Source organism: Populus euphratica, unplaced genomic scaffold (assembly GCF_000495115.2).
Source record: "Populus euphratica unplaced genomic scaffold, PopEup_1.0 scaffold116.1, whole genome shotgun sequence".
Taxonomy (NCBI): domain Eukaryota; kingdom Viridiplantae; phylum Streptophyta; class Magnoliopsida; order Malpighiales; family Salicaceae; genus Populus; species Populus euphratica.
The window spans coordinates 527809-552602 of record NW_011499995.1 but is presented as its reverse complement, the minus strand read 5'-3'; the positions used below and the strand labels follow the sequence as shown (position 1 = coordinate 552602).

Sequence of the window (24794 nt, the reverse complement as noted above, 5' to 3'; positions counted from 1 at the left end):
TTAAAGGCATTGAAGTCTTTTTATATGACTTATTTTTCATTTTCAAATAAAGTAGAGACAAATAAGTATTTTATTATTTTAATTGCATAGTAAAATAATTAGAATACCTTCGAAAGCGCAAGATTTAAACTTGGAGTCATTTTAATGGCTTTTGGTTATTATAATTTAAGTTGAGACGTAATTTATTATTTATACAAATATAAAAATAATAAACAATTAAAATACAAACTAAAACAATGAAAATACCCTTAAAATAAATGAAAAAAAAACCTTGAGACAAGGGGGGTTTTTGGCTTTTCATAATTTTTTTTGTAGTTACAATGTTAGCTTACAAGAAGTTTTGTATTTGGCTAAATAAAATAATAAAAAAAGAATGTGAGCGTATTGTGCACTTGAAGACACGTGCGATGCCTTGTAACATAAAAGAATATCCTTATATCATTTCGTTAGAAGTGTCACCTTATTCGTTTTTTATTGTTGTAGTGTATTATTTGGTGGTGGTCCCTTTTAACGTCAATGAACCTTTTTTCTTTTTACTTTCTCTCTTTCCTCTTTCAAAAATTACAAATTAACCCTCTTGATTTGTGGTATTTCAACTTCAATCTTTATTTTTTTTATTTCTGATTTTTGATCTTGGTCCTTTTATATAAATTTTATTTGTTTTTAATTTTATTTTTCAATTCTAATTTTTCAATATTATATTCTCAATGAGTCCTCATTCTTCGTATTTTTATTTTTTTCTTGGTTTATATTATATTCTCAATGAGTCCTCATTCTTTGTATTTTTATTTTTTTCTTGGTTTTTTTTGTAAAAGTTTTAGTGGTTTTAAATTTCATCATTCAATTCAAATTAATGGTATTATGTTTTTCGATTTAGTCCTCATTATTTTGATTTTTATTTTCTATTCTTTTTTGTACAAGTTATTATTATTTTCAGTTTCACCCTTTAATTGCAACATTGTTTTTATTTTTTATATTAATTTTTATCCTTATTCTTCTTTTTTCTTTTGCTAAATTGATTTTCAATTTTACCCTTCAATTAAATATGAAAATTATTTTGTATTTTAATTTTAATCTTCATTCTTTTAATTTGTATTTTTAAAATCTTTTTTTATAATTAAAAATATTTTTTAATATCATCTTTCAATATTTAATTGATTGAAAATTGAACTTAATAATTTTCTTTTATATTAGGTATTTCGAGTTTAATGACTCAGATTATAATTTTAAAAGGCTAACACAAATTTTTTTTAAAAAAATTATAATTATTTATTATTTTATCAGGCCATTTCAATTATATAATCATATTTAATGGGATATAATTAGCATGATCACTCGTTCATCGTGTACAATTTTTTATGTTCTTTTTTAATTTTATTTCAACATCTAAACATTATTTGTTATTAAAAAAAAAAACCAACCCCACGAGAAACATGAACACCGAGACTAGTTACTATGAAACATAGACAAGTAGATGTAGAAAGTTGATGCAAATTACTGGAAAATGTTTCGTTCCAATTGATCTTAGTGACTTTCATCACTGAAGTGAACAGATTAAACTTATACTGTTTATAAATTAAACTTATATTGCCCCATTTAACATAAAATTATTATAAGACATGTACAGATACAAATCGTGGACTTAATTGGGGCCTCGCCTTCTAACTCTATGCTCACTATCTGGGCTGTAATAATTTTCTGTATTTTATCATCTTCGTATATGCATTTGGTCATATCAACTGCTTGTACATATTGCTATCTGTTCTTCGTATATGCATTTGATCACATCAACTACTTGTAGAGATTGGCTATCTGTTCTTCGTATAGCGCTACAACTTTGTCTCTTCGGATTTTCATTGTTGGGGTCATCAAGCCACTGTCGATCTGCAATACAAAGAGTGTAAATGAGCCACATGGCAGGTGTTGCCTGTATGGAGTGCCAATAGAATGCTTGTGTGAAACTTACAGTAAAAGACTCATCGATAACAAGGACTGGTCCAATTTGAAAAGAAGCCTCTGATGTCCTGCATTTAAGAGCATTGGATCGAACAATGATTAGTACAAGATGGAAAGAAATTCAATTTTTTTCCAAATAAGCCACCACTATTGCAGCAAGTGAAAATGAATAGAGAACTGCCTGTTGATAAGCACAAATGCATAGCTATGCACAAACGAAGAAGCAAACAAATCAAAGAAAAACAAAAGCTTAATCCAAAAATTGCAGCAATGTCTGAGGAGACTAGTTTGATTGTAGACTACATTTCTTCAACTTGTTAGTTAAGTTGTAAATTGGTATGAAGAAAGGCAGGAGAATGATAAAAGAATAATATGAAGGAAAGCGAAGTCTTTAAAAAGCTCTAGCTGTGACGTCGATTTCTGTAAGTTTTCTTTTGCCACCCCCTGTACTTCGGAGATCCCACTCTAGCTTCAAGATCACCCAAGACAGATTGGCAAGTGTAGAAAAATATTCAACATGTAAATATTTCATCTTCCAACACTTTGCACCACCACGTCCCTGAGAACAAAACTCCCACGGCTTTCCATTGCATCCACAGTATCCTTTTAATTCAACATGCTAAACTACCGTAAAAGCTATACAACATGTCTTTATAATTCAGATTCTTCAGATTAATTCAAGTTAAAAGAGTTTTACCACTTCCTCAATTCTTTGTCTAGCAGGCTGGCGATCTGTTTCTTACTCAACTCAGTGGCATCTGCATCAACAATGGACAACTTTTTTGCAACCTCCAGAACCTCCTCTTTGTTTGGAACAACTATAGCTCCAAGACGACGTTGGTCCTACACATGATTTATGATAGAAAATATATAAACTACCAACTTACAAATTGAAAACCATATATGAAAGTAAATGTGCAAATGTGTCCGAAGGTAGAAAATATATAAACTACCAACTTACAAATTGAAAACCATATATGAAAGTAAATGTGCAAATGTGTCCGAAGGTAGAAAATATATAAACTACCAACTTACAAATTGAAAACCATATATGAAAGTAAATGTGCAAATGTGTCCGAAGGTGCTCAAGACTTGAGGAAAATGATCATTGAAACAAACCTGGCCAATAACAACAATCTGTTGAATAAGACTACTCTTCATTGCAGCTTCCTCAAGCTCCAAGGGCTCAACATTTTCACCTATTTTCTCCAAACAATTTCAAAAGTAGAATATATGATACTCTTGATAAGCGGAATGATGCACTGGAAAAGAAAACTTATACTTGATGAATATGGAGTATTTTTGTTCTTGGGAAAAGGCAAATTGTCCATGCAATATTATACTTCTATTCAGAAGAAAATGCAACTCAATACCACAGACATGAGCATAATAATTATTATGCAATAATGATTGGGAAAAGATACACCGCTATGCAATAATGATTGGGAAAAGATACACCACAAAAAAAAAAAAAAAGGAAAGGAAAACCAAAGCAATTAAATAGAAGAATGAAATAAGCAATGCTAGTGAAAAATTGAAACTTTTTTATGCTGCTAACGCTACTTACGTCTCCAGATCTCGTGCAATTATCAAGAGATCATAAATTATTTTCATACTTTTTTTTGCGTGTCTAACTTATCACTTAAGAGAGAGCAAGAGAGAGGTAGTAAATGCAGCGGTATAGAAGGAAAACCACATGCTTCCAATAATACCTGTCGTAAGAACTATAGTATCCTTAGCACGACCTTCAAGAACAATAACCCCTCCACAGCGACGGCTTTTCCCTCTTGAATGGTAAGGAGCTATCCAACCTAAATCACCAGTGTTTAGCCATCCATCCTCATCTACAGCTTGTTTTGTGGCCAATGGATTCTAGTCAAAGATTATTACAAACGTGTCACTTGCAATAATTAACACTGGGAGAAAGAAATAGTATCTTGATGCAATAATTTAAATACAAACTACACGTAGAAAGAATAAGAAACAAAATTTTATGACTTAAATAAAAGCGCTTTTTGGTGTTCTGTAATGGCATTATTACTTTCACAGTCCTAAATTATACTATTTATCTTCACACCATGATGATGATCGCCACTGCATTTCAGATGTATACTGTGCAGTTTCTTCACTGTGTAGTAAAGTAAACTCGCAGAAAATTTTGGATCCATGATAATAGGCTACTGAAAAATTTTTAGTGATTGCAACTACATGCAAACATCCAAAATATTTTTACTGAAGAACAGAAAGAACTATTACTACCCTGGAAGAAAAGAGTAACAGATTCTTTATTACCAAAACTAAGTAAAGGACTCAAGTAGGACGGATAGCATGTCAAGTTGTCATCGGATTAATTATCAAATCTAAGGCCTTTGACAGCAAATAGTTGGTCTCTGCCCTTGAACACCCACAAGACTCATTTTTTTCATGAGTGATTATGAATGGTAGAAAAATGACCTTGGAAACAATAAAAGGAAATGGCAGGTGCAGGTTCTAGAAAAAGCCTTCTAGTGCCTTACAGACAATAACAATGCCATACAGGGAAGGTGTGGTTGAAGAATTATTAGATGAAAAACAAAACATGCAGGAAGAGTATCAGAAACATAAGTACTCCCAAACCCCAAGGGTCCTTTTTCTTTTAGGATTTTTAGCTGCTCCTGATAAAATGCAATGCATATACATGTGTTTGAAGTTCCCTTTTAATTCATCAACATGGTGCACGACTATTTCTTCCTTCTCTTTGCACACTGACACTGTTCTAAGGCAAGCGATTCCAGGTCCACCCACTTTCAAGGAAGATACATTTACAAGCTGAGTGTACTAAGAAATACACTGTGTTTTCATGGACTAACCATGCCTATACTTTAAGCCAACCTAAAAAGACAGGACGCAAAGGCAGCTCTTAGCCTCTTACTAATGGTGAAACAAAAATGATCATGGTCAGCCAGTCAGGTCACTTCAAAGGTTCTATATGCCAAAAGAGTACTATTATAGTATTCGGCTAATTATTTATGTTTTAGTGCAACGTTTCAAAAAAAAAAAAAAGAAAAGAAAAAGAAAGCACAGTTAGTGTCTAGGAACAATTTTGCAATTTTTCAGAGATGGATAGAGCTTTGTCCAACTTTAGTTGAACTAAGTACAGTCTTGTTTACAAGAAGCTAGCAACACTTCTCTTCCTTAATATCAAAATCCCTTATCTCTTATTAGGTTAGGATATAGTTTACTACAAATCTTGCACATGTATAAAGAGATAAGAGTCTAGAATATCCACACAAAAAAATAAGCTTTAATATGTAAAAGATAGTTAGATAATGCTTCCTAACAAGTTTGCAATATTTTGTGTTAATACTCCATTGGAACCCTTATGCACAAGAATCATAAAAGGCCTTAAGGGACATAAGAATTGAAATTAAAGAAGTATCAAATCAGCCAGCTTAATAGTGCTGGTGGAGAAGTTGGAATTGTGGTTATTGATCAGACAGCTTTGAAACATCCTAACTTAGTCCCAAATGAACCCCTTATTACTCTACTGGTATCCAAATCAAAACACCAACCAAAATTTTCTGAGTAGGAGGCAACCGAAATGATCAATAAAAATTTCAACGTCAAGGCTGTCCTATATCAAGCAGAATAGAATCTATAAACTCAGAGAACATTCTGCAAGCAATATGCTATCATGAGTCAGCTTTATATTTTATGTCTCACAGATAGAAAGAAAACACACACACACACACACAATATTACTGAACTATTTCAATGAACATCAAAGTTTTCCTTCCAACAGGTCAGGGAAAAAAAAAACTTGAAGAAACTATTACCTTGTAGTAACCTTTCATCACTTGCGGCCCCCTGACTCTTACAATCCCTTTTGAACCATGTGGAAGAGATTTTCCAGTTTCAGAATCTACAATTTTAAATTCTGTATGCCGAATTGGATGCCCAACTGAACCAAGAACCTTCAAAAGTCAAATTTGCTACAGCATTACAGCCATGCAAGCTAAAGGTAGATTAAATATATAAGATACAAAAGTAAGGAAACTGACAGAAAGTAGCCTTTCAGGAAACTGCAAAAGAAGATACATGCATATGCATTTCATAGGATGAATCATTTAAGGTCAGAGAAACTGGCGGCGATACAAGAGAAAAAAAAGAAAGAAAGAAATCCTTCTCTAACCATCAGTACCACGTTCAAGGAGTTAGAAAGCAAATTAACACGAGTGAACAGCCAGGAGTACATAACCACTCCAAATTGATGTGACAAGGAAGAAAAAGATGTCCTTTCTAGGACATTGTATAGGGTAAGTTCTGGGATTGTTGAAAACATGTAAGATTTTCAACAATCTGAACTTATCGATGTATATCTTACATTATTGCCAAGTCGTCGAGCAGCTAGAACTGGAGATGACTCCGTCATGCCGTATCCATTCAGCAACACAACACCAATTGCCTGTTCACATATAGCAGTTCTATAAGAGACACTATCAGAAATATCATGTTTAACCAGCCAAGAGAGCGTCGAACCTCAAAAAACTTGTCAACATGTGCAGGTAAACTACCACCTCCACTAACACCAGCCTGCAAGGTACAGATATTTCTGAGTGAAAGATGTATGCATGTAGTTAATCAGAAAGAAGGTTCAACGAGATAATGGATATTTCTTGTTGAACAGTGACAGAAAAAATGCATTATCACAACCTCAAAAGAAATATCAATTATCAAGCTGGCATCATTTATTATTGGGAGGGGGGAAATCAGTTTAAAGCCGTTGAATGAATCTTCAACTATCAAATAAATTGTTTCAGAAGTGGAATCAAGGATTCAAACCACTTTTTCAAGTACCAAGCCCAGAAAAATTGTTCTATCAGATTAGGGAGAGCTAATGATGATGCATTAAGTCAAACGGTAACTTATGGAAAAAAAAACCTTTCTTATTCCAATTGCTGACTGAATTTTACTGTAAACAAGCTTCTCAGCCAACATATGTACTGGCAACAAGATTGCAGCAACGATTCTTGCCCATAACCAGCCCAGTATTGAAGCAAAATATGACTGTTCATTCTGAGACCTTGTAAGATAAGTTCCCTGTCAATGAAAATAAACCTAAATTAAGCAGCAAATTGACAGGGAAGGAAGGTTTCAATTGCAAGCTTGATTGAAATTGAAGCGAAGGATATACTGAGCATGCAACTAGGTGTTAATCAATTTGAAGCAGGGGAAAAAAGAAATGTTATTACGAAGAGCCGAAAGAACTTCCAACATGCAATATGTATACAGCATGGATCCATGAACGGTTGGTGGCCAACCTCTTTCATCACGAGGAGTTGGTCCCGGAAATTGACATCTAGATTAGTGTTTGTACCAAAAACAAAGTATGTTTTAAGATCACATCCTAGGAAGCATATAGGTGTAGAGCAGGTTCAAAAATAATTGTCAGGCTCCTACTGGGTTTCATGAAATTCATTGATGCTCAATGTACGAAGTACTGCATGCCAGAGTACTTGAGCAGTTCTAAGGTAACAAGAGGAGCAGTTTTGTGATCTAGGAGTCACAGGAGCGGTACTAACTTGGAAGCAGGTAGCAGCAATGAAATATCTGAATATGTTCCACTGACGCAAGTATATAACAAATTAAAGATAAGTGAACAGATTAAACAGTGAGGGTTGGTGACCAAACATTTTTTTTTAATCAAAAAATTAATCTACTTATAATAAGATTAAAAAAAAATGTTAAAAAAGCATATAACAAAATCAAAAGGTGACATAATCATCCTTCAAAAACACATGGAAACATAATAAATTCGAGCCCAGCAAATTTTTATTTACATGCTAAGAAAATATAGCAAAATAAAGTGAAGAACAAATGCTGCGTACAATTTCAAACTATCAAACCTCATAAATTCTCTTCATCTCCATGTATGCCAAGCTGATCTTTATGAAGGTAAATGCAAGAAGTTTACGAAGAGTTGAGCTTGTAGAAATCTGTTTTTGTATCCCACTGTACATAAAAACAATCTTGAGGAATACATGGATAAATAAATAATCAACTGACCAAAGTGGAGCACATAGTAGAACAAAATTAAATAGACAATTCATGATTCATTAACTGTTATATTAAAGCACAATCTGCTAACTGCAAATCTATTGGTAAAAGGCTGCTTGAGGACTAGGCAGGAAAACTTTCAAATAAATAGTTTTTGTATATCAGCCTCCCCCACACCCACCCACCCTTGCCTTTCAAAGTACAAGAATGGCTTAGGACTTATCATCAATTAAACCCATGGCTAATTAAAGGAGATCGTGAGTCATATTTCAGTTTTATCCCTAGTCAACAATTATTTCAAAATGTAAAAGCAAATCTGCTTAGATATTGCAAAGTAACCATTCAATGATAATAGCTCCAGTGAAAAATTAAAATGACAAACCAAACGAAAACAAGATCCTAAAGAAAGATCAGGTGTTGCTGCATTATTCAAAGGCCCTAACGACCCGGAGTCTCTTTCTAAAATGCTCAAGAATTCTTCATGTAGAGAGTTTAATATGCAGATACTTTAATACATGTACAAACACAAGCAAATCAATATGTTTGTGGTACATATATATAAATGCAATTTTTTTAAAGTTCATAGAAATATGATGCTTTGCAATGCATCATATTGTATCAAGTTCAAATGAATACTCGACTCAAATTAAGTGTTAATCCCAAACTAATTTGGGTGGATCCGCCTTCTCCCTTCTGATTATCTGAATAAGATTGGAAGTTAGATCCACAAAATATATTGAATAGTCTCTGAAATCCATTTTCTTATTTGGACCAATCTTTTAATACATTTCAAACCAGTGGATTAGAAGATATTTTTACAATCACTGGATTAGTTTTTTTTTTTTTTTGCAAGCTCCTTAATATGAATAAGATAATTTCCATGTGAAGTATCAAGCCAAAAAAATAAAAATAAAAATAACCACAAACTTCCAAGTAGCAGTACACTGGTCCACCTGTAAAGTGTCTCATATACTAAAGGAACGGAGATCACGTAATGCGGCTGATATTGCTGCAGATCAACCTATAAATGAAAGTCATTGCAGTTAGACCATATAAATCGTGCCAGGTGAACAGACTATACAGTGGGTGATGGCAACTGATAAAATGAATAATCATTAAAATTATAAAGGATCATTTCAAAAGCCACAATAAAAAATCAATACCTTAAAATTTCTGACAGTTGTGTATACTTGCTCAGCCCCATTTGCAAATATGAAATACTCACAAGCTCGCTCATATGCATGCCAAGGTGGAAGCATACTCAGAAATCTGTCTGCAGGTTGGGCAGGCACAATTTCCCAAAAATTATTTATCTGGAAAACAATTGACACTGTAAATGGCCCCCTCATTAAGTTAATCAAGTGTTGCTTTCAACCGTAACCAAAGAGTCAGTTCAATTAGTAGGCCTGAGGCCCCCTATAAATTCATAATCTGAAGAGCATGCCACAACAAAAGGATGGTCTCCTCACTGCTTTTTTTTATATATATATATATAAAGGGTTCCACTTTAGCTATGCAGATTCTTCCATGCTTGATCATTGACATTATGTTTGTTGCCTCATTCTTCTTTTATATGTTGATGACAACATTCTCACCCGGAATGATTTTTCTTCTTAGATGAGAATCTCAAAAGCTTTTTTTTTCCAGCCTCGCTCTTCCAAATTCAACGGAGGAGGAGAAAATGTTCCAAGTAAAAGAGAGGGCCGACAAGAAAGGAAAATTGTATGCATTTGTTTTAACTGACATTGAGAGAGCTTTGCTCATTGGATACCATGAAAGATTTATACAGAAAGGACAGGACAGCTCATATAGAGCTTGTACAACTTCAAAACTAAATAGCAACATATGCACAATGATATATTGTAACAGTGTAATGGTTCAACTGGATTTAGATCCGGATTGAATATCAAACCATTGATTTCCTTCAAGTGGTTTGGTGAAGAAGGTGGACTTTTAAAGAAATGATTTTGATTTTGAATTATGAGAAATGAGTAATCATTGAAGATTAACAAGGATTTCTCTTGAAGACAAGCAAAATAAGCTTAAATTAGGGAACTCCTTTTGGCTTCCTAGATTAATGTGCCTTCACACAATTGAGTGTCAGCAAATATGGTAATGTGCTTGATGAGGCTAGTTATACAGTGTAAGGTTATTACAAATGGCAAGCTGAGCAGGCCATGATCCAGGAAAAAGAATAGCTCTATTTTCTGATTTATCACAGATATTTAGTGCTGTGAACATCAACAAAAAGTTAAATGAATAGAGGAAATAGGCAAAAAGATAGGGAATAACAACAAACCTGGTGCAGCAGATTCTTATGTGTAAGCATCACACCCTTTGGATTTCCAGTGGTTCCACTAGTATAAACAAGTGTAGCAATATCATCAGAGCTTATTGTTTCATATTTGTAGTGCTGCCCTGCAATCATTATCAATAGAAAATTCATAAGATAATCCGGAAAAGGAAAGTAAGGTGTTGTTCTTTTTTTTCTTCTTTTCTTTCAACTAGCATATAAATATTTTATTTCACAGAAGAATTACTATAACCATAGAGCATTATTGATAGAACATATTCTGATACTTTCAGTTTGTATTTTGTATACATTTGATGGTAACATGCACTGACTGGAAATCCTGTTACATAGCTATATAAATTGAACACAGCACCTTCCAGTAAAAGCAGCACATGGGTACAATCACACCGCATGACAAGTGATATAAAAGTTTATCTCTTCCTTGTAACTAAATAATATGATGAACAATAATGACTGCGACAATTGTCTTAGCCTAGTTGATACACAAACAAGCGTGCGCAAGCACACACACAAAAGCTGCAGATGTATTGCACACGCATGACTGGCTGAATAGCAATTAAAGCCACTTTGAGCATAAAAATCATCACTGCTGTTTCAAATATGACCATGCTACTCTAAGCAGCCAATTTAAGTAACAACAATTGAAATTAATTATTAGATTTTTGTTTCATCCTTACAAATACATCAACTGCACCAAACTTAGATCCATGGAAAATATATAAAGATTTAACTAATACCAGTGGTGTACGTAACTACTAAGGGTTGCATCGTGATCCAGGCATAAAGGAAAAACTGTTTCAGAAGAGTTTTCTCAAATACTCTGGCATTCTCCCTAGAGCATAGAATCCACAACATGGTTACAAAAATTTTAATACCATGCTTCAAGTTAGTCTCTTAAAGGCTGCTATATGTATTCAAGCTTTAAAAGCAGCCAACAAGACTAGCTCTTCGTGTAATATGAAACAGGGATTTAAAATATAAACCCAAAGATCTCGTAGAAAGAAGCATGCTGGCAGTTCATGACATAATACATACATAAACTTCCCATATTAATTTGAAAACTGATCAACTTACTAGCATCACTGGAATCAAAGAAAGATTTACGGCTCTCTCGCCCCAAATCTATTATCTCCTTGTAATTAAAAATAGGTATCCCCTCCATTACGTTGATAGTAAGGCTTGACTTCTCTCCCCAGAGCAGAATGACAAATCTGGGAGCTGCCTTGGAAGAAAACGTTTCTGCAATTCGATTGAGCAATTCAGGATTGTCCACTGCAAGTGCAACACTGTAGTCATAATTAAAAAAAAAATCAGCAATAACTCTAGTGCCATTACAGATTGAAAAAAAAAGGAATCCACATCCTGAAACTCTTCAAAAACAATTGTAATACCATTATCACAGCAATCCAAATATTATTGATTAAAACACTTTCAGTACATATTAGACAAGTGTTTGTTGGGGTGTTTAGAACTGCCAGATAAAATCAATCTTATCTGACCAAACCCAAATCATCAATTTTTTTTTCAGGGTATAACGAGTCTGGCTAGTTGTAGAAAGGCACAAGCTGAGTAGCTTGGTGGGGACTAACAAAATAATGATATGACGACACTATTTTATTCTCAGCTTAGTACTTAACAGTTGCACCCTAAGCCAAGTATTCACCAAATACAAAATTATTCTTTTCTTTATTCTCTGCACTATTTCTAGCACCGCTTTCTCTATTTTTCCTATCAATGTGTCTCTAGTTTCTTTATCTTCTAGTTTCTTTATCTTCTACATTCTTCAGTCCCATTCCCATAAGGCCGAGTCTTCCACCATAATTGCAAATCCTAAAGTCCCTAGCTTACATGTTTTATCCCAGAATTAAGGAAATGTCAGGAAGAGTATTAAAATCCTGCATACATATTTTCTTGTAAAGATAAAATATAGAAATAATATACATTAAAACGAAAGTTCTTTTGCAAACCTTTCAGAGTGATTGTATATTTGTAATAGCTCTTCAACAGATGATCTTGATCCCCTCACCACATCAACTGCTCCCATGGCCATCATACCTAGGAAAAATATCAAAAAGATATATTACAAAAGAAAGGTACAGTTACCATGCATCAAATGAAATAAAAAGTCCACAATGATTCTTCCAAGAGGAGCACGTGGACACTGCAAAATGGAACACCTTCTTCCCTTCCATGATTAAACACCCTGAACATCCTCTTCTTTTTTTTTCTAACATCTGAAACATTTTGAGTCTTTGACAACCATGTGGACAGGGGAATGATAGTCAATATGTAATTGAAGGCAGGGAGCATTTAAAATAAGATTTCCAAGTTTCTCTAGGCCCTAAAACATCAGTGATTCCAGGGTTCGTTCAAGGAAAAAAGAAATCTGGAGTAGACAGATTAACAAGCTCGATAAAAAAAATGTTGAAAAAGTTTTAGATCTGTCACATTACCGTTTAGGAGCACTATGGCATTCTAAGATTTTAAATCAAGAATGGTTAAGCCTTTCGGCAAGGCTCAAAGTGGCTATTGAGATATTATATAACAAAAGGAGGGTATCCAAAAGTTTTAGGTATTCAATAATTGCAAATTACAATCATCCATTTCCTTGCCAAAGATTTGTAGTGGTAATAAAGAAAAGGGTCAAATTATTTCATTTTGAGTTCACTCTTGCATTAGGAACAAGGACGACATCCTGCTAGAGGCAATAACCCTCTATGGCTAAACTGAAAGGCTTGCGCATTGTGAAGATGCTAACGTGGAAACGTGTGTGTGCTAGATAACATAGATACACAGAGATAAACCACAAGGGAGAGAAATATAAGATAAAGAAAAAATATATAGAAATTAGCAAGTGGGTAAACATCTATGAAATTGCTAGGCACCTTGATCTGCAACAAGCCACCGGTATGAATTATCAGCAAAAAGTGCAAGTTTCTCATCTGGCATAACTCCAATAACCCTCAGGCCTTCAGAAAAATCTAAAATTTCCTGCTCCAGCTGCAATTTTGAAGAAAAAAGGTAATATTTGATGAGAACGCAGCTAATTAGAACAAATTAACTTGTTTACCAAGAACTTGAAAGAACTTGCATTCCATGTTTATGGAAAGAACAAAGATCCTATAATATGGTAAAGACCAATCAGCTTCAATGGGAAGAAACATTCACAATTTATTACAACAAATGGAATCAACAGTTACTCTTTTTTCAGATAACATTGATATTGAGCACATAGATCAAGCAGCATACAGAGAAGCATATTAATGCAGTCAAAGAACTACTATGGATCATATAGCTAACAGGATAACTATTGCCACCAATTCAAACTTGTTATGAATTAAGTTAATAATCTTATAGCTGCAAGCACTATGACGAAAATTTATTATTGGCGACATTTAATCACCTGTGCTCTGTGTGTGGACAGAACCTAAGTTAAACTCAGGGCACAAATCATCTCTTCACATGCTTCTCGAGGAGATACATAATAATAATAATAAAATAAATAAATTTGTGCTGGAAGGTTACCTGTTTATAAGTCAAACTAGTCGGTGGATCATGATGTGGATCCACCACTGCAACCTGATCGCCATATTTCTCTGCTGAAGACCTCCAAATGTCAGGAACTGCTCTCCAATCATCAGAGGTCAAGGCACCATTTCTGGAAACTAGTGCACTTTCTAGGTTAGGTGAACACCTTCTTATCTTAATCTCCTCTGTCTAAAGAAGTAATAAAAAATAAACCTTAGAGATCCTAGCCGTATTTCCTGTATATATTCATCAAATTTTAAACTTGAAAAATCTACGAGAGCAAACTTTTAATGCTTTTTCATTCAGTCAATAAACCAGCACGTTCATGTCATGATATTAAGGGAGAGCATTAACGAAGCATGTTTCTCTTTGTTTAATTTCACAACTCACAGGCCCACTTTTCCATTACAGAACTTGCATTGTCCAGCCAAGAGATAATGCTGCCATGCCCACATGAACAAAAAGGTGTAAACCCATGGAAAACATGCTATGTTGTTGTCACAGTAACTAGAAGAAATGGTAATTCATTCACAAGTAGAAGTTTGTCAACAACAAAATAGATGTCTAATCATTTGAAAAATAAATATCCAAATACTATTCTGCAAACGTTTAGAAATTAAAGAAATGATCCAACAACGAAGCCACCAGACTTGAACTTCCGCCAGGTAACCGCAGAAATCAAAATAATATTAATGAGAAGGTGGTGCTTGTTACACAGTATGTAAGAACATACATTTAATCATGGAATGGCATATGAACACTGAAGCCTCCCAATTCAAGAAAACAGCCAAGAGCCTGGACCACAAAAGTTAATCCACAACTTCAAAAAATCCCAACTGTCCTAAAGTCTCAATTACTTTGAATTTCTTGCAAGAACTTATTACCATGCTAAATTAGTCTTCAAAATAAAATTATTGTACGGAGAAGACATTCAGTGACCTCTTTTTTTCATAATTTCTAACCGGCTTGACAGTTTATCCAGTCGGAGAGAAAACATTTACTCAATTTCGTATCAAAAACTTGTCCAAATCAAAATTTGACAAATTGTAAACGTCGAAAGACAAATTCAATACCATAACCAAAGATATAAAAGAAAAGTTATCTCCAACACTCAATCATACCAAAAACACAAAGAACATAACTGATAAAAGACATAAAATCATCAGCTGTTAACAGCTAAAAACAAAAGCTAAAGAATGAACAGGCATGATGACTACAGCTAATAATAGCAGAATTTTTAAGCAAAAGAAAAGAGTTTGCATATATCAAACAGTACGTAAAGAACCCAAAAAAAATATATAAATCGCAATATATGCTTGCATCTCTATCTACACAAGCTAAATTCAAAAGGGTACATATATTACCTTGGTTTCGCAAGAAACTCGAAATCCTCGACGTGGAGAGAACCCATAATTTCGTTGTTTCCGAAGGAACATTTTAGAGTTGTTGAAATGATAGCGAGAGACCAAGAACTGAAAAGCAGCATGCCTTTCAGTAATATCAGCGGCGCCAGTACCATAATAATCAGAGCTAAAAGTTGAAGAAACCATTGCCATTCGATTTGATGAAAAAGAAGACGCAGACAGTAGTGTAGCAGTAGTCATCGGAATCAATGAAGCAAAAACCGTCACTGGACTGACACAGACAAATTGTGGTCTGGTCAGCGTTTTATATTACTGTAAGAACTTCAAATATACGAAGAAAAACAGGGAGATAGCTTCTTCTTTTTATATTCAAGCAAGGTGGGATATTTCTACACCACCAAGGGAAAAATATACGGGTAGATACACAGGATTTTGTAGTCCCTGTATATTTATCGACATTTAACTTAGGCCCCTTACGTTGAATTTTTCGATTTTAATTCCAAAAAGTCTTTCTATCATAATTGTCTACCCGCTAAATAGAGAGACAAAAAAAAAAAAAGGCGAGACATTTGATGTACTGTCTACCCACTCATATACATATAAATGATAACTTTATAAAAAATAAATTATAAAAACTACTTTTTAATTAATTTAATATTAAATTTTTTTTTAAAATAATTAAATTAAACTACTTTTTAATTAATTTAATATTAAAAAAAATTTAAAAATAATTAAATTAAAAAAAATACTAAAATCAACTCAAATTAAATCAAATCAAGATGTGGTATGCTCAAGCGCAGCTCCAATCCAAGACAATACAGGAAGATATATTGTGGTTCAACTGTTCAAGGATCATGCGTTTCATATGTACCTGGGGAGTTAAAACTCGTTTGCTTCTTCTTCCCATTCCCTACTTTTATTGTCATAAATGGAGGCTCAACTGTATACTTGATGCCACGGCACATTATGCTATACTTTAACATATGTGGAATATATATATATATATATATATAGACATAAGTATTTATATTATAGATGGCACTATAATATTATGGGTGACGTTGTTTTTTTTCTGTATTTAGTTAAAAATTATTGTTGAGTGTTTTCTCTTTAATTTTTTTTTTCTGATTGAATTATTTTTTATATTTTAAAGAGAAAATAAATTAATGTAATTTTTTTTATATTATACAAAAGTTGGAGGGTGTTTGCTTTGCATTTTCAAAAATAATATTAAAAATTTGTTTATGTTTTTTCATTACATCAATTTAATATCTTTTAATATTTTTTATTATTTTAATGTGATGATATAAAAAATAAAATTTTAAAAATAAAAAAAATATTATGTTAATATATTTTTTGAAAAAACTATTTTTAAAAATAGTATTGTGAATATAGACTCATTACACTATGAATCACATTTGAAAACATAAAATTTCTATATTTTGAACGACATTGTAGCATTTTAAGGAAGTTGTTTTTTATATTTATTAGCACTTTAAGATTATAGAATCTAGCTTTTAGCCCAACCTAGCGTTATTGAGTTTAACTCACAGTTAAAATAGGATCTAGGATCTAGTTTTTATCCCAACCTAGCATTATTGAATCTAACTCACAGTTATACCCAAGGTTTTAGGATCTAACTTTTAGTCTAACTTAGTGTTATTAGATCTAGCTAATCAGCTAAAAAATTTAAATTTTATTTTTTGTCTAAGTAGATTGTTTTTTATTTAATTTTTTTCATGAAAAAATAAATTGATGAGACTTTTTTATAATGTATAAAAGTTAGGTGGTGATAAATTTTTTTTATTTAAAGTTGAGTTGAATTTTCTTATTAAAATATGATTGTTTTTGTGTTTCAAAAATACTTTAAAAATATTATTTTTTCCAATATTTTTTATTTTTTGTATTTTTTTAATGTGATGATATAAAAACATAAATTAAAAAAAATGTTATCTAAATATCTTTAAAAAATACATTTTAAAAAATAATCATTACGTAATAATATATAATAACTAACATATTGACCAGTGCTCCACAATGAATCAATAATAATTTTTTTTAAATGTAAAAATATTTAAGTTAGGTTAAAAACATGTAATGTATTTGTATCATCACTATCTTTGAATAAAGTATTTTCTACATTAGCATGAAGAGTAGTGCATAGCATAGCAATGCTCAATACACCAACAACTAATTTTTTTTCCCTTCATTATTTTCCTTTTAAGATATTCAATTTTATTTTTTTTCCTCTTTAATTTTTCTTTTCTCTTATTGAATTTTTTTTTCATACTATAAAAAGAAAATAAAGTGATGTGACTTTTTAATATTGTATAAAAATTGAGTGATGATATTTTTTTTTTCATTTGAGATTAAGTTGATTTTTTCTATTAAAGTATATTTGTTTGTGCATTTTAAAAATATTTTTTAAAAAATTAATTTTTTTTCTTTACTTCACTTTGAATACAGACTCATTATATTACGTACCACACTATAAATATAGAGTGATTATATTGTAAATAATATCATAGTGCTATGAAGGGTGTTATCTTTTTTTGTGTTTAGTCAAAAATTATTGTTAGGTTTGGTTGAACAGCTTAACCCAAGATACTTAAAATATATCCCATATTTTTTATATTTTTTTATTTTAAAAATAAAAATTATTATTGACACAGTGTTATTAATTAATCTTATACTAAAAAAATTAAATTAAAAAAATCAAGATAACTATTTTAATTTATTTTTATATGTATTCTTCAAACTCGTGTGAATAATCTCTTGTTGAAGAAGTACCGAGATCTAAGCAACTATAATTTAACAAAAGGGATCGAAGTGGAAGGCTGATAAATGGATGACAACTAAAGTATAGTTTAGCGAAGAAGAGACAAGAAATCAAAAGCAACGTCACCACAGGGGAAAATGTGTGAATCTATTATCTTATAGTATAATGTAAGCCATAAACAAATTAGCGTTACATGCTGTGTCTTATAGTAGCCGGATGACGTGGATGGGGAAAGGTCAGGGTCAGAGTTCTAGAAATGAGTAAAATAATCAGTTGCTTTACTTGGTGGCACTGCCACATGCCCGATGATAAAGAGCCCCTCACGGTCTTCTACTACATAAACACGAGATATGATTAGAAGATTCGTCACGGCCTGTTCTTTGTAATAAAAACAAATAATTAATAACCTACATTTGTGGCTCACGATAACTGCGTGGTGGGGAAAAATAATATAAAAAATATTTGAGTTATTTATTTTATTGGTGATTTAAATAGTATAATTGAAAAAATATAATAGTAATAAAATAAATATAATAGATAAAAAGAACATTATTTTGGTGGGAAAACTAGAAACAAATAGCTGAACATTAATTTATTCGGATCAATTCATAATTCACAAGTTTTAATTATTTTCTGTCTTTATATAAGCAAAATCAAGATCAAATAATTAATACATATAAAGCAACAATCACTCAAATTAGTACCAAGATTTTTAAGTGGAAAACCAGATGCGGAAAAAATCACGGGACCATAATCTATCTAAAAACTTCCACTATTAATAAATAATAGATTCACAATTGTTCTTCCTTAAATTCAACTAAGGGCTATAACATACATATAATCAATAACAACTTATTATTGAAATACAACAAGATTAAAGAAGAAGTATTTACAAAAAAACTCACAATACTGATAGCTTTAATTTTTTGTCAAAACAATCAGCTTTCACAACACCAATCTTCTATTAAATTCAACTAAGGGCTATAACATACATATAATCAATAACAACTTATTATTGAAATACAACAAGATTAAAGAAGAAGTATTTACAAAAAAACTCACAATACTGATAGCTTTAATTTTTTGTCAAAACAATCAGCTTTAACAACACCAATCTTCTATTCAACCATTCAGAATGAAGAGTAACGTGTCTAAAAACTGCTATCAAAATCTCAGCTTGGTCCAAAAGTAAACGAGCTGGAAATCGAGAAAAAAAAACAGACTGCTCTACTACTTCTTCTTCCTCTCTTTTTTTCTCCCTTTTCTCTTGCTCTTTTTTGTTCAATAATGCTATTGACATTAGCACTAGCAAATACATTTAAATCAAATAGACAGCCAATTGCTTCTCTTTTTAATTAATATGGTGGTCTCACTATTATGTGATGCGGGACTACACACAACATATTTGAGCCTAGTTGAATTATTAAATAACTCATTATTAAAAGACAAAACTTAAAAAATAAAAACATCAATTAAATCATGTCAACCTTATAAACTTCACAATCATGAACATAAAATTGAGATAATTTCATAAAAAGAAATACATAAAAAAATTTAAAGACTGATTTTTAATAAATAAAATGGAAACATGATAACTCCATATGAAAAAAACTAAAAGGAAGAGTTTTGAAGCTCAATCTATAGTAAATAAAATATTGAAGGACATTTTTTTTTAAATATATAATTAAAAAAGATTAAAAAAAACTCATACTGAACCTTCCTATATTAAGATGCAAAATTTCTACCAATCAAGATACCAGGACACCCACATTTGAAAGCAAATTAAATTTAATTATAAAGTTTAATTATCAAACAAGTTAATATTAAAGAATAAAAAAATAAATTTAATTTAAAAAAGCAATAAAAAAAACATGGGTAAACTCGAGTTAATTCGTAAACCCTGCAACCATGGTCACATTATCAAGATAACCCAATATAAAAAAAAAAATTACAAAAACGGTCACATTATCAAGATAACCCAATATAAAGAAAAAAATTACAAAAATTAATTTTTAATAAATCAAATATTGAAGAATTAAATTAAAATAAATAATTAAAAAAGACCCAAAAAACATCAATCCGCATTAATCTTTGAAACCAATGACTCAGGTCATGAACCTGAGACAAACTCCATGACTTGAAAAAAATTTAAGTTATCTTGGGTTAATCCCATAACCATGAATACATGATTGAGATAACCCTGTTAAAAAACAAAAATAGAAAAACCAATTTAAAATAAATTAAATATTAAATAATAAAATTTAGATAAATCGGTTTAAAAAAGAACCCAAAAAAGTCAATTCATATTAGCATTTGAAACTGTGATTTTAGTTATAAACTTGAGAATAATCACATAAAAGGTGAATCATGAAAAATAATAAAGAAAAACTTTGAAAAAATGGTAAAATAAAATAAAAAAGCATTAGCTTTAAAAAAGAACTTAATCAATTTATTTTTGAATGATAAAATCCTTAAAAAAAATAAAAAATACTTGTTAGGGGGAAAAAAGAGAGATAAAAAGAATTGAGATGAAATTTGATTAAAAAAAACTGTGAAGGATGGAATTATAAAAAAATTTAAAAAATAATTTTAAATAAAATAAATAGAAATAAAAAAATATAAATTAAATTTGACAGATTAAATAATAAAAGGAGATGAAGAAAATTAAGTTGTTGAGTAAGTATGCTAGTGATTCATTGACGGAGAAGCAGACTGAAGCTAAGGTTATGCTTAATATTCAGCGCTGGATGGGTGGTGGCATGTAATGTAGGTGGGTTTAGAGCTTCTATTTTGAATTGTAACTATAGTGCTTATGGTTTTTTGTAGAATTTTCTTGACATGTTAGCATTATAAACACAAAGCAAGTACTAAATTTTTCTCCTTTATATTGGTTTATTTTATTATGCTAAAAAATATGACTTTTAGCTTCATATAATGTGTTTTGAAGCTCTACATAAGTCAATTTTATGGAGGGAGGGGGACAAACCGGTAGGCTGCAGTGACTTTTAGCTTCAGGAATTTGATATGGTGCAACATGATTATATCTCTCCTCTAGGACGTGTCTGGTATCTCAAATCCTGGTGAGGGTCCTTTCTGTGCTTATCCCTAGAAGTGAAATGAAAAATTTTCTTTCTTTTGATTTCCTTTAACCGTAACGAAACTTTGGGGAGATTTTGAGATAATTAAAGATGCAGATTTTGAGAGGAAGGTGGCCATGCCATGCTAAGTTTTTAGAGTATTAGGTGGTCTTTTCAAAGGAAAGCTGAGTGTTTGTTATTCGGAGTGGAGGTGTCTTTGGCTTGCTTTCAGAATTCTAATCTGCCTTATTTTGGTCAGTATTTGATTTTACTGATTCTGGGATTACATATAATTTTGCTGCTACTAGAGTGGAGATTTTGTTGAGTTTATGTTTCTTTTTCTTTCTTCTTTTCAGGAGCTTTTATCCACCATTAGTTTGGTTTTGTGGTTCTGAAGCTGGTGGGGGGAGTAGCTGCTTTTTGGCAAAGCTACTGTCTCTGTGTCTGTGTTAGACGAGGATTTTTCTTATCTGGAATGCAATCCAGAAAAGTCAAGGATATCTTGTTTAGTGCTCTAGAAAGTTGTTCAGTATGTTATTTAGTTGCTGCCCACCCAATCCCCAGTGCTAGGCTGGCTGCTTTGGTTTCTTAGTTTTGCAGGGAGGTTTGTTTCTTCCGGTTTGGCTCTATGCCTTCTCTCAGTTTTGCTACTGCTGCTGCTAACCCATGATTTTTTTTTTCTTTATAAGACGTTGCCTAACTTTGTAATTGAGGTTATATGGATGAATAATTAAGATGCAGGGCTACTAGTTTTTGAGTGTTAGTGCTTTAGATGAATCGAAACTTTGTTTTGAAATTAACATATAGTTACCTGCATTATTTCATTCTTTATGGGTTTTTTTTTTCTAGTTGTCATCAAATGGACAGGATGAATTCATAGGGTCCCAATATATTCTCCAATCATGCAGTTTAGTACCTTGAGAAAATTGTGATGTAATGCACTGGAAGTAATTATTTTAAAGTTGATGTCCAAAAGTCACCCACTTTGTAGATTACTAATCATCCCCCCCATGATAAAGTAGATAGATACGAGAAAACGTGTTGTAAACCATTCCTAAAATGGTGTTATAGAGTTCACTGTGTTCTTTTGAGGTCAGAAACATACTCTTCTGCGTTACTTTTTTGTTTTGTGTAATAAATATCAGCTAAAACTGAGAGTTCTGAAATAAAACTTGATTAAATCAGCTTCATGTTCATTTACTGCTTACAGAAGCTTAAATTGTCTTCAAATAGTCACACTGGGGAACTGGCACGATCCTCGACCTGCTCAAAAAATCATCAGAAAGAAAAGAAGAAATCAGCAGATAGTCACACTGGAGAACTGGCACGATCCTGAACCTTCCTCTCATATCGCAAATTTGCATCGGGCTTTTGCAAATAAGAAATGTATAACAGATATCAAGTTCATCCGAATCATGATTTTGCAATTGATATTGCTTTAGAGTTCGAAATATTTTTTATTTATTCAAATTTATTTTTAATATAGCATATCAAAATAATATGAAAATATAATTTTTTTTGAAATATAGAAAATAAAAAAAAAAACACAAAAATAAATGGATTTTTACTAGTTTTCTCTGGTTTAATTTACTAAATTACTTTGTAAATAAAATAGTCATACAAGCAAAAGCACATGAAACAAAATCATAGGAGAGTTAATATTGAGGTTGGTATTAAATGTGTTTGAGAATTGTTCGTGGTCCTCAAACCCATCACTTAAAATCATGCAACTCACTTGGATTGCTGGTGGTCTGCTGAGCAAGTCCATTGAAGTAGCAATTGGCACCCTGGCTCCTGAACTTAGCCCAGTACGAGCTAAATGCATAACTGGCATGCCAAGTTACTGACAGTGGCTCATAACATTCCTTCCCTGGGGTCAAGGAGTCACAGGTCCCATTTCCTTGATTGCATGCAAAAGTTAATGCCCTTTCCAACTCTGTCAGATTGACCTCTGGTGCTGCTATGCACCATAGTTTGCCTTTATAAGGCACGTTATTATGTGCTGGAGGTAGGGTTTCATAGTCTGATGATGCTCTCTTCCCTGTCAAATCAATTTGATATATTGATGTCCCATTTGGATGCAACAAGCCCCAGTGCCGCTCTGTCCCAGGGCCGGTCTTTGTGTTCTCATCGTACAATGCAAAGATAAATGTTGGTATGAGTGCACCTGGTCTAGCTGGGGTGCCGGTTGGGTTACTAGCGGTCATCTTTCTAACAAGATTCCGATTGTAAGTAGCTGCATTTTTAATGTTGGCTCCAGCTTCATCAATATCGCCTGCATTGGGCCAGCCGGTTTCAGCTATTGAGAGCCGGACATCGGGATATCCAAGTTTGGTCATGGCATAAACAAGTGAGTCAAGCATTTGGTCTAGGAGGTTGGTGTACACTAAGCCAGTACCAGGGTCTCTGTATTTGATATTTGATTGAAACAGTGCAAAATTGAGGCTTATGTTGATGGGATTTGCAGCCCATGGGAAATAAGGGTAGGCATCAATGAAGAAAAATGACTTGGTACTATTTAAGAAGTTAAGCAGTGGCACCATCACTGACGTTGATATATCAGACCGGAAAATCCCATTTGATGGCGGAAATGCTGTTTGCAGAACGTCCATGGCTAGTGGAGTACCTACTTTGATGTTACGAATATCCTGAGCTCTCAGAGAGATATTAATTCTGCGCATTGCAGGCACAAGATTATTCCAAATCTGTTTTCCTGCATCTGAAGAATAGCTGAGAACTTCATTGCCAACGAGAATGATTCGGATTATGGTGTCAGGGTAGTAGCGGAGGACATTGTCTTCAACCCATTTGTTTGCTGTGGTCTGATTGGCAGCAATGTTGATGATCTCATCATTGCTAACCATGATGGAGACATGGATATTGGTTCTTGCCAAGAGTCTCAGAATTTCAGGGTTGGCATCATAGAGCTTTACGCTGCCAGCTTTCATGGATCTAAGAATTTCTATGGATTCATATGCAGATGGCAAGTTGTTCCCAAAGCGGCCATAGTTCACCCCAATCTTCCTTAAAGTAATAGCATCTGTCAAAGTGAAAGATTGTGAAATTAGTCGGAAAAAAAACTAGAAAACTGAAAGTAACATATTGGTGGTAGAAAACTTACCTGAGAAAACAAGAAGAGAGAAGAAAAAGAGTGCAACACCACACATTTTTGTTGTCATTTTGTTTCCTGAAGTCTGTTTTCCCATTACAGAGCTCTTATTGGAACTTCTACAAGAACTCTTGAAGTTCGAACTGAATGGATTGTGCTAGTGCTGGCTATGATTTTAAAGGTTCTGAAGAAGTGTGTAGGTAGATGTTAGTTCAATCCCCATTACAAGAAGTTTTCTTTTCCTCACCAGCAATCTTTTTATGGACCTGGATAAAGAAGAAACTTCAAGATTCTAGTGTCTTCAGCACGCCAAATAAACAAGGAACAAAAACATACATGACTGTTGAAGATAGAATCTTTTAATGCAGTGAAAGCAAGTAGGTGCAGGGCCTTGTTAGATTCTGGATTTTTTCTCATGTTTTTGTGCCAGTTCAAAGGTGCAAAGGTGAGGGAATTTCCTATTGAGTGAAATGATTTATACAACTCATAGCCCTTGTGTGGGCATGTTGATGATTTCTTTGAAACAACATGCCTTTCGCACGCCTGCTTAAATTATAAGAATTAGACACAATGGGTACTTGTGGTGCAAACATGAGTGCGTAGAAATGAAATCTTCCTGGAAATTCTAGCT

General features: G+C 32.6%; 2 protein-coding genes across 2 annotated transcripts; both read right to left on the bottom strand.

The window, feature by feature from the left end:
* Nucleotides 1–1475: 1475 nt before the first annotated feature.
* LOC105140614 (probable acyl-activating enzyme 16, chloroplastic) lies at nucleotides 1476–15572 on the bottom strand. The gene is made up of 18 exons (XM_011047507.1): nucleotides 15199–15572; nucleotides 13832–14023; nucleotides 13192–13306; nucleotides 12274–12361; nucleotides 11381–11592; nucleotides 10292–10410; nucleotides 9156–9305; nucleotides 8946–9013; nucleotides 7842–7947; nucleotides 6877–7035; nucleotides 6475–6528; nucleotides 6320–6400; nucleotides 5772–5909; nucleotides 3669–3828; nucleotides 3076–3155; nucleotides 2654–2799; nucleotides 1967–2024; nucleotides 1476–1884 (listed from the first exon to the last, which is right to left on the bottom strand). Exons 1-18 carry the CDS (start codon nucleotides 15436–15438, stop codon nucleotides 1792–1794), a joined length of 2259 nt encoding a protein of 752 aa, XP_011045809.1. The 5' UTR covers nucleotides 15439–15572; the 3' UTR covers nucleotides 1476–1791.
* A 6327-nt stretch (nucleotides 15573–21899) lies between these two features.
* LOC105140613 (probable glucan endo-1,3-beta-glucosidase A6) lies at nucleotides 21900–24306 on the bottom strand. Its single transcript, XM_011047506.1, has 3 exons — nucleotides 24176–24306; nucleotides 22790–24094; nucleotides 21900–22317 (listed from the first exon to the last, which is right to left on the bottom strand). The coding sequence occupies exons 1-3, from the start codon at nucleotides 24258–24260 to the stop codon at nucleotides 22280–22282; spliced, it is 1428 nt and encodes a 475-aa protein (XP_011045808.1). The 5' UTR covers nucleotides 24261–24306; the 3' UTR covers nucleotides 21900–22279.
* Between the last annotated feature and the right edge of the window lie 488 nt (nucleotides 24307–24794).